Here is an 11,308-nt window from a genome sequence, read left to right on the forward strand (position 1 = left end):
TGGCGTGCGCCTCGGGGATGGAGGGCGCCTAAAGCCGGCCACGGAGTGAGGAAAGTGGGGTCGGGATGATCTTCTGGAAGCTGAGGCAGGCAGGAGCCATGGAAGTGCAGTCGGTATCTGAGCCGTCGGTGGCAGCGGCGGCGGGGGCAGTGGCCCCCGGCACCAGTGCTCTCCCTTTGGAACCGGCAAAGGATACGGACCGCCAGCTGCGTCTTCGCCTCTGTGTCCTCAACCGAGCATGATTACGTGGGCACCCTGCGCTTCCTGCAGTCGGTAAATGCCGGGGCTCCGGAGGGTATGCCTGGACCCCGGAAAGGGGAGGGAGTCACTGGGGCAGGCGAAAGGTTGCGTCGAGGAAGAGGAAGGGCAGCTGTGCATCTGCTGCGGCGATGAGACCCGCGGCGGTGAACGTGGAGGGGGCGTTTTAGAAATTGCTACTGGTGGGAAAACTGGCCCGCAAACTGGCCCTTGATACAGAGGCTTGGTGTGGTTTTTAAATCCTCCCTTTCAACATCCCGAAGCCTTCAAGATGTTTACATACAGTTGATTGGTCCTGCCAGAGTTCATCAGGTGCCTGGTTTGCAAACGACAGTGATATAGTATTACTAATGGATTTTTATTTCTTAAGCATAGTGATAAAATCCTTTCTGGTCTGAAGGCTTGTTTTAAAGGGCTTTCTTTTTGTTGACTTTGTTCTCTTCCAAAAGAAGCTTGTGGTACATGGTTTAGACTTGGCAACTTTTTCATCAGTAAATCTTGGCTTAAGTTGAGACTCTTTTGACTATTTTAAAAGTAATTCCAGTCACCTTTGTAGTTTTCCTAGAAACTACCAGAGAAATGGTTTTTTTTTCTAATTACAACCTGTGTCATTTGGGGGTGGCCATGTCCACCAGATGCAGAGCTGCAGATACCCAGAATTGGTCCTGCAACCTTCCATTGTCTCCCACTGACTCAGATCCACTTAAAAAATATTCCTGTACTCTGCTTTTTTTCAAGTACAAACAAATGCTCAAAGAATTCAGCTTGGACTTTGGAAGGAGATGGCATCAATATGTTGATGGCATTTTGCTTGCCTTGTGTTTGGCCCAGAATCAGTGTCTGAGATCAGTAAGGGGTTGGGAGGGAGCCAGTCAACTAGCTGAGCTGATTGTGCAGTCAAATGGTGTCACTCTGCTTTCCTTTCCTCCTGAATGAATCTTCTTCACCTGGATGCCTTCTTGATGTGTGGATTAGAATTTGCCTCAACTGATGCTATCAACTGGTGATCTGGAGATACAGATCTTTGATACAGTTTTGGTAACTTCTGCAATGTGCTGCCTATGACTTCTGGTTTGTGGTTTGGTGATGTCTGTGTTTTCTTGCAGATGTTTCGTTACCAAACTAGGTAACATCAAACTAGGAAATACCGTATTTTCCGGCGTATAAGATGACCCCCAACTTTTGAGAAGATTTTCAGTGTTTAGAATCCTAAACCCTGAAAATCTTCTCAAAAGTTGGGGGTCGTCTTATACGCCAGAAAATACGGTATTCCATTTCTAGTTTATGTTTCTGTTACTACTAAACCTGTTTTAAGACTTTTATCAATTTACAATTTCCATAATCAAATATTGTTTTACTTCAACAGATTATCACTTCAATTATCTCTTCCAGATATGTTCAAGTTCTTAATCTCTCTCATCCCTCTTTTAATCACCAGTCTCATTTATATCTTCTTCCAATAAAAACTAACTTAGTTAAAAAAAGAAACAATGTTAAACCTTATTTCATTTCAATTCATTACACAAACTTCAAATCACATCCAAATAATTATCATACCTTACCAGATAATATTATTATACACAAAAATTACCTAATTAATTTAAGCACTTCAAAGTTCCAGTCTAAAAACTCAACATTTTTTCAATTCAAGTACATATATATGTCTATATATTGAGCAGATTCTGCCTACACTCCCTGAGATTGGGTGGTGCATCTTGGGCTCCCAAATCATGATGAATACTTAGTTATGTGGCCACCTAAATATGGACTTGTATTTTCTCATGGTCTCAGATCTCTGGCTAAAAATCTGAATTGCATGAGCCTGGTTTCTTTCCCAGGATAGTTGAGTTGATTTTCCACTAAAGGGGTAAGACTCCTCCCATGGAGTTGGTGATTGCTGGCTGTGAAGTTCTGGGAGTTGAAGTCCACATGCCATAAAATTGTCAAGGTTGAGAAACACTGGGTTTGAAAATAGAACAACACAGAGAATGGTAAATCATAGGAAACTTTAATGAACTGTTTTGACTGAACTATGCCATGTGTCATGTTTTGTATTATTGAAGCTATTGTTACATATTTTCACTAGCAAACCATTCAAGACAATGGATCCGAAGAGCATCAGGAGAAGGAAATACAGTGAGGATTTCCTACAATATGGCTTCACGTCTATTTGTACAGTGGGAATCGAGAAACCGCAGTGTGTACTATGCTCCGAAGTATTGTCAACAGAATCAATGAAGCCGAACAAACTTAAACGGCATTTTGAGACCAGGCATCAAAGCTATGCTGGCAAGGACATAAACTATTTCAGATCCAAAGCTGATGCACTGAAGAAAGGCAGACTTGACACTGGTGGCAAGTACCAGAAGCAAAATGTAGCAGCCCTTGAAGGGTCATATTTGGTGGCACTCAGAATCGCCAGAGCCATGAAGCCTCACACTATTGCAGAGGAGTTACTGTTGCCAGCAGCCAAAGACCTTGTTCGAGTTATGATCGGAGAAGAATTTGTGACAAAATTGAATGCAGTTTCCTTGTCCAATGACATTGTCCGCAGAAGAATAGATGACATGTCTGCTGATATTCTTGATCAGGTAATCCAAGAAATTAAATCTGCTCCACTTCCAATATTTAGTATTCAGCTTGATGAATCTACAGACGTTGCAAACTGTTCCCAGTTACTGGTTTACGTGAGGTATATTAATGATGGTGACTTTAAAGACGAGTTTCTGTTTTGCAAACCTCTTGAAACAACTACTACTGCACGTGATGTATTTGACAAAGTTGGTTCATTTCTGAACGAGCATAACATATCTTGGGAAAAGGTTTGTGGTGTTTGCACAGATGGTGCTCCAGCTATGCTAGGATGTAGATCTGGATTTCAACGTTTGGTACAGAATGAGTCACTAAAAGTCATCGGAACTCACTGTATGATTCATCGGCAAATATTAGCAACAAAGACGCTGCCACAAGAATTACGAGAAGTAATGAAAAGCGTCATAAATTGTGTCAACTTTGTAAAGGCAAGCAGCTTAAACACAAGATTGTTTTCACAACTGTGCAACGAACTGGATGTGCCAAACAATGCTCTGCTATTTCACACTGAAGTGAGATGGTTGTCGAAAGGAAAAGTTTTAAAACGTGTTTTTGAGCTTCGTGATGAACTCAAAGCATTTTTTATTCAGAAAGAAAGATCGCAGTTTGAAGCTATTTTCAGCGATAACAGCGAACTGCAGAAAATAGCTTACTTAGTTGACATCTTTGCCATCTTGAATGAGTTAAATTTATCACTGCAAGGACCAAATGCAACGTGCCTTGATTTGACTGAAAAGATCCAATCATTCCAAATGAAACTGCAGCTTTGGCAAAAAAAATTGGATAAAAATAAAATTTTCATGTTGCCTACCTTATCTGCTTTCTTTGAGGAACATGACATTGAACCAGACAACAGGATTACGCTGATAAAATCTGTTAAAGAACACATGCGCATGCTTGCAGATGAAACCTCATCGTACTTTCCAAATCTACCTGACATCCCATTTGCACTTGCCAGAAGCCCATTCACAGTCAACGTTGAAAATGTTCCTGAGACAGCACAAGAGGAGTTCATTGAGCTTATTAACAGTGATGCAGCGAAAACTGATTTCTCCACAATGCCAGTTACAAAGTTCTGGATCAAATGTTTGCAGTCATATCCTGTTCTGTCTGAGACTGTGTTGCACCTGCTTGTTCCATTTCCAACAACATATCTTTGTGAAACAGGGTTTTCCAGCTTGTTGGTTATCAAGTCTAAATACAGAAATAGACTTGTTGTGGAAGATGATCTTCGGTGTGCTCTTGCAAAGACTGCCCCGAGAATTTCTGATCTGGTGAAAAGTAAGCAACCTCAACCTTCACACTGATGTTGGCTTTTTATGCATACTGTTGAAAAATGTAGCAATGTAGTTGTTTGTTATATTAAGACTGTTACCCATGCTACACCATGCTTCCACACAAAATTTCATTGTTTTGTAATTAAAAATAAATATTTAACAATATATAATTACATATTATTTTTGTGATTAATCACTATGCTTTAATTATGTTCAATGCAAATACATCCTGCATATCAGATATTTACATTGCGATTCAGAACAGTAGCAAAATTACAGTTATGAAATAGAAACTAAAATAATTTGATGGTTGGGGGCCACGCCCACTTGGTGGCCATGCCCACTTGGCCATGCCCACCTGGTGGCCACACCCACCTGGTGGCCACACCCACTTGGCCACGCCGCTGGGGTCACCACAACATGGGGAACTGTATTATGGGGTCACGGCATTAGAAAGGTTGAGAACCACTGATCTAAAAGCATTGGTACGGAAGCCTGGTTGGCATAAAAAGAAAACTAGAGATAGGTTTAAAAAGTGGGGTCTTTTGATTTAATAGAGAGGAGATTTTGAGATGAAGGCAAACTTCATTATTAGATTTAAATATTGTTGGGAAATAATAAAAAATAAGGGATTAATTGGCTTAATGTTGAGGGTTTAGATTTATAAGGGAAATAGAAATTAACTATTAGGTAATAGCTTTGAATTATTGTTTAGCCCAGGTAATACAGATGATGGATTTGAGATAATAAAGGATACTCCATTATTAAGTGGTGCCGTACTAGGATGAGAAATAGAAAATGTTTATGAAATAAAATAAGAATATATTTAAGTAGGTAATATGTGTATTTTATATATTATAACTTTTATGTAGTGAAATAAAGGAAATTTGGGTTACCCGAAACTTAAATAGTATGGATATTAAAGGTTAGATTGGAATACTGCAATTAAAAATTAGGGCTTCCGGTTCCGGATCGTGGCGCACCCAGTCGCACGGAGAGACTTGTCTCTTCGCCCGCTGCTTTCCCTCCACCTGTAGACCCCTATCGGGTCGAAAAGTCGCCCTGGAGGGGCGACCACCGTTGAGGAGGCTCTCATCCGACTGCAGAAGGGCGGCAGCTCCTTCCACAGTCCGAGCTAACTCCGTAGGGCCGACGGAGAAGAAGATTGGCCAGTAAAATGGCTGATCATCCAGCTGCACCAGCCAAAAGTCAGAAGAACAGCTAAGCATAAAGAACGACCGTGGTGAATCCAGGTGAGACCCTTCCTTCCCTCTCTTCGCCCTAATTACTTTCCTGTAAAAAGCCTTTGAACTACTTCCCTGTTTTAAGAGAGCAGCGTTTGTGTACTTGGGAAAAAGAGCTTGGACAAAAGAAATAAAATAGTTAACTTTTTATTGACTAATTAATTTTTTGGATACTTAGGGGTCCTGAAAAAAAATTTTCTATCATAGAACATTATTATTATTCTATTTATTATGTTGGAGGTATTTCTTTTTCTATTTTTCTAATGAGACAAAACTTTATTAACTGGAAAAAAGATTTTACAGTCTACTGAGGACATCTTGTGGTGAAAATTGTCATTGCAATTGTATTTCCCTTTGCTATTGGAAAATGGATTTGACCTTCAAATGATAATAAAAGGGAAAAGATAAAGAACTTGGAACAGCTGGGTGGTGAATTTGCCTACTAGAAATTTTGGAGGTGGATATTTGTTGACTCTTACTAAATACAGCCTTCACTAAAATATTAAAAGACTATTTCATCACTGAAATGGAAGAATCCTACCCACAGCTTGATTATGAATTTATACTGGAAAAAATCTTGGAAGCTACGGCGTACATGAAATCTTGGAGAAAAATTAAAGATATCTCAGAACCACAAACTGATTCTCAAATTTTAATGGATCAAACTATAGGCTAAAGAACAATAGAGCAGGAACAGAGTAACCCCAAAGAAGCCTCCACTCAACAACATATACAACCTAAAGAGATGGAGGAATTACACCTGCAGCACAACTATGAACTTACACCAGGAGAAATCGTGGAAACTATTGAGCAAATCAATTTTACACAACACCATATACAAACCATGGAGAATTTTGATGATCAAAGAATAACTTTAACTGAGTTACCTGAATTGTTAAAAACTACAGAGACTGACATCCAGACACAAGTCACTGAAAATTGTGATAATGTGGACAATCAACTAGTAATTATAACATGGAATAAAACTGATTACACCATTCAGATAACACTGGAAGAAAGGGAAGAGAACTTTGATCAGTCTGAAGTGTCGAGAAATACTTCTATTCATATATTGAGGTTTGAGGATGCAGAAGCTTTATTATGGAAACCGGTTTGGCACAGAAAGAAAGTTAGAGTTAGATTTAAAAATGTGTTTCAAAATTTCATCTAATGGGTTAAAAAGGCTTTAGAGATTTTGACTGATTTAATAACTAACGGAGTATGTGAATTCGGTAAAAGGATATTTTTTGTAATAATATTTTGTATTAGATATAATTATTGGGGGGGGCTAAATTTTATCTAATGAGTTAAAAAGACTTTCTATAACAATTATTTTGTAATAGAAGGAGAAAAAAAGGGATCTGTGATAAGAGAAGAAATGGTATTAATAAATGATTTATTAGATCAGTGATGGCGAACCTTTTAGAGATTGAGTGCCCAAACTGCAATCCAAAACTTCTTTATTGCCGGGTGCCAGGTGGGCGTGGCCCCCTGGGTGGGCATGGCTGTGGTCATGGCAGATTGGGTGGGAGCAGCCAAGGTGGGCATGATCACCTCGATGTTGCTCATGGGGAGGGACACCTGTAGGGGCCAGGCAGGGTTGGGGGAGATCCAGGGGGTGTCTGGCAGGTGGGGCGGTGGGCAGGAGGCTCGTCCTGTGGGGTGAGGTGAGGCGAGGCAAGGCGAGGCAGGATGGGGGTGCCATTGTCGCAGGGCAAGGTGAAGCAGGGGTCGGGGCGGCTGCTGCCCGACACCATCAGCCCCCGCACACAGACGCCAGCGAGCGCATGGGTGCTGGGATGCATCTAGCCATGTGGGACCTTGGCGAGTTAGCAGGCAGCTGTTTGAAGAGGGACAGTTGCCATCTCCAGGGCATGACGCGGAGGTAATTAGGTAAAACTTAAAAACATGATATGGATATGCATAAGCAAAAAACATATTAATAAATGTTTCAACTGAGTTTGATATAATTAGAAATTTACTAGCTTAAATATGATATAGTAAATGTTAAGGGAAATAGAGAAGAAATTTTTGATGATATAACCTGAGATATGTACTAAAGATTTTGTTATTGAACTATTGACTAACCCAATCACCACGTTGCTTTCCAAATACTCAAATGTAAAACTGGAAAACCAATAAAAATTAGTTATATATAAAAAAAACCTGGTGTGCATTTTAGATGTTTTCCTGGATTCTCTGCTTCTACTTGGAGCAGGTTGTGGCCAGGAAGACTATGCCAGATTCATCAGATACACCTATTGCAATCTGACTTGGTCCTCAGTCAGTCATGTCTTAAATTATCAACACTTGGCCTATTACATTCTCTGTGAGTATTTCTTGAAAAGCACTCAGAAGCTGCAATTGATCCAAAATGTGGCTGTGCAAGCAATTATGCCTTGATAGACACCTCTGCTGCGTGAATGCACTGGTTACCAATGTTCTTCCAAATGAGATTCATGGTGTTGGCTGTGACCTATGGACTAGAGCCTGGTTGTTTGAGCGACTGCCTTTCTCTCATTGTCTCTATCTGTCTTGAATGGTCCAACAAAGTTGACAAGTTGTGGGGTCTGTCTTTGATACAATGTCACCTGATGGTTTCAGGAAGCATGTCTTCTTTGTTGTGGCATCTGCCTTGTAGTATGTCATCCTGCAAAGCTTCATGTTGTTCTGGTCCTACTGCCCTTAATCAAGCCTTGAAGACTTTGCTCTTGATCCAAGCAAGCCTCGGGATAATAAGGGGTTTTCATGCCTTTTTATTATTGGGCCTGATTTGCTTTTAATTTTGGCTTTATTTTCTCTTGTCTCGTAATGGGAATTTTGTAATGGCTGTTTATATTGTAAGAGATATATGAATTCAGTGGCTCTATACATTTAATTAAACACACTTTGTCTCTCTTGCTGCATGTGCATGCATCTATAAACATTTCCAGATCAAAATCCATGTAAATGGGGCATCTGGTTATTTTTAGCATTACAATGAAACCTTATTTAATGAACCACATTCTGCCACATGTAGCATTTTCTATTAATTTTAGGGGATTTGATTTTTTTGGAGTGGGGGGGGGGGTGATACTGTGCTTTTTTATAATACAGGCTTTCCCGTCTTTATAAGTTTCCCTTGATTCTTGGTGACTGGCCTGATACTGCAGTTTTCTTGGCAACGTTTTCAGAAGTAATTTGGCATTGCCCCCTTCCTATGGCTAAGAAAGAGTGACTGGCCCAGACTCACCCCACAGGCTTTATGGCTAAGGCAAGACTAGAACTTGTGGTATTCCAGATTCTAGCCCAGTATTTGTAATCACTACACTACAGTACTTTTGAATTCAGAACTCAAAGAGATTTGGTAATGCATATATCTCTACCAAGATTTTTTAACAAATGTGTGTGTGAGAACTTTGCTTACATTTCTTGTTTCCCTTTTTCCCTTTAGGTATAAATTCAACCCACATCTGATGTTTGGCAACCAAGAATTTCAGACTCGCAGATTTCTTGCATCTTCCCTGTAGCTGAACCTGCCAACCTGGCAACAAACCTGTTGTTTGTTGCCAACTCCATTTCTTTGAAATGACTGCAGAAAACTACCTAATCTTTTCTGATGTCTTGAGAGATTAGATCAGCTGATCTTGCTGATTAAACAAACTCTGACCATGTGTTAGAGACATGATATGTCCTATCTACTCAAATCTGATTGCCACACATGTTTCATTTGAAGTTAAATATTAATTTGGGATGTGAATCTGAATGTCCTTGTTTGGTCTTGTTACAGAGGTTAGGACTGCTGTCTCCTATGTACAACTATTAACAGCTTTTTAAAAGATACAGTTGCATCTCAGTACTGCTTCCTTTCTGAATCTAGTGAATTAAATTAAGCAGGTTAGTTGCCATTTGTTTTCTTTCCTGTTTTTCAGGGTTAATCAGGATCACTGGCTAGAATATATGTGTCTGATATTACACATATGTTGTTACCTACAGAATCAGCTCAATATTTTGAGTCAGTATCAAACCATTAAATGTGTATCCTCCCACCCACCCCCAACTGTATTTTCTGCTTGAAGTGTACACTGAAACAGTACAAGTTCTACAGTGAAATTATAAGGCATGCCACTCTGAATATTTAAACTGGAACTTGGGCCAATAGTTTAGAAGACCTGGTATCCTTAGGTGCAATAACTAAAATGAAAATTGCATTACATCAGTACAGAAATTCCTTGCATTATAGGACATTTTTTTTCATGGATGCATTTGCATCTAAATCTAAGCGGGATGGCTATTACATGGCTCAGCACATTTGTATTCTTCACTTGTAATGCAATATATTTTTACACTGGATAGTTCTTAAGAAAATGTCTTCATAAAAGCTGGTCACTGCATAAGAATAGCTTTCTGAATGGACTTCTTGCAAATGACATGGAACTTGTTCCTGGGCAAAGCAGAGTCAAAGACTAGCTGTTTCTCAAAAGAAAACTGGCATCTTTATGACAATCTATTAAAAAGGATATAACTCTTATGGTGGATAAATAATTTGAAATAAGATTGCTTCATTTTATAACTTATAAAATCAATTTTTATGATAGTTTCTGTCTGAAGAGAGTTTCTGTCTGAAGAAATAGCAAGACAACAGCAAATGACTCTGAAATACACTATTGAACATCTGATCAGGAGTGCAGTTCCTTCTTAAGTGCCATTTCTTTCCGTACTTACCTTTTGGTGAATCTTGAGCTTTGATTTATTATAGCTGAACATGTTCAAGCTTTTGTATTGTATCTTTAGTTTCATCAGTTTAGAGATTAAGGATCTAAATCGAACAATACATGGAAAACTGACATGCGATTGGATCCAATCTTATGCCATCCTTAAGGTGTAACTTAAAATGATGGCACACATTACTCATACCCAACTTGTACCCAGGTTATTTCAACATGTAGGAGTGTAAACTATGACCAGGTCTGAACTTAACAGCTGGATGGTTCTGAAATCAGATTTGTTTACATTTAATGCTTTCAAAGTTCCAGCAGCTTTTAACATTCTTAAGAAAGTGATTAAATTTCTCATGTGATTGATACCTAACATACACTTGAGGTAATTCAGGTTCATGCCTAGCAAAATATTTAAGATTATTTTTATGTCTGGATCAGAACATAGTATTATGTCTTCCCTTCATACTATAATGACTAATCATTCAAAAACAGTGCAAAACCTAGAACAGACAGAAATTCAGTATTGAACTGTTGCTTACTGTATATTAGGCTTGTTTTATTATGTACAACTATTATAGAAATTCACCTATGTATTTTTCATATTTAATTAATGCACTCATAAACAACTTCTAAATTAATTAGTAGTGTAAGGAGAAATCAGGAGTTAAGCATAGAATTAACATACTGTGAAATATTTTGATGGTTTTGCTTTCCTATTAAATGGCTTTACCTTACAACACTAATCAATTTGCACCTTAAAATGTTTTTAACTGTTTTAGATATGAAAATTACACATGGTTGCAACTTCAGTATGAAAATCGGACATATTTTCGAAGATTTCAAGATTTACAAAAAATCAATACGGAAAAATATATATATTTGAATTTGCAAACCATCTGAGCTTGAATGAGAAATAGCATCATTCCCCTGTAATAGCTACTCAACATTTATCTTCCTATGTCCTTGATTTAATCATTTTAACAAAAAACAAAAATTATAAACTTCTCCAGCATTATGAGTGGAGAATCCACTGGTAGGTTGTATCAGCCTTCTTGCTCAGAAGAGACTAAGTCTAGAGAAGTTGCCACGCCTTCTGCTGGGCTAGACTGTCCCAGTTTTTGACTTAGTCTTCGCACAGCAGGATGCTTTAATTGAGGCTCCTCTAGGCTTAGTACTAGGCTAAGAACCCTCATGGTTTTTCCACTCACTGTCAATTGGCTTTTTTTCTAAATTTACC

The 11,308-nt window shown here is 38.9% G+C and overlaps 1 protein-coding gene across 5 annotated transcripts in view; it reads left to right on the forward strand.

The window, feature by feature from the left end:
* GNS (glucosamine (N-acetyl)-6-sulfatase) overlaps positions 1-10,814 on the forward strand; it is a 51,649-nt gene extending 40,835 nt beyond the window's left edge. For 2 of the 5 annotated variants that reach the window (XM_039342186.1, XM_039342184.1), the window contains 2 exons: positions 2,345-2,849; positions 8,805-10,814. In XM_039342186.1, the coding sequence (XP_039198120.1) occupies positions 2,345-2,849; positions 8,805-8,810 (511 nt within the window). In that variant the 3' untranslated portion in view covers positions 8,811-10,814. Of the gene's footprint in view, positions 1-2,344; positions 2,850-8,804 lie in introns of those variants that run through there. The other 3 variants (XM_039342190.1, XM_039342187.1, XM_039342189.1) reach the window with 2 other exon arrangements.
* The last annotated feature ends 494 nt before the right edge of the window (positions 10,815-11,308 follow it).

This window comes from Crotalus tigris, unplaced genomic scaffold, assembly GCF_016545835.1.
Source record: "Crotalus tigris isolate CLP2741 ecotype Arizona unplaced genomic scaffold, ASM1654583v1 scf7180000017775.1145084777:2100578, whole genome shotgun sequence".
NCBI classification, from domain to species: Eukaryota; Metazoa; Chordata; class Lepidosauria; order Squamata; family Viperidae; genus Crotalus; species Crotalus tigris.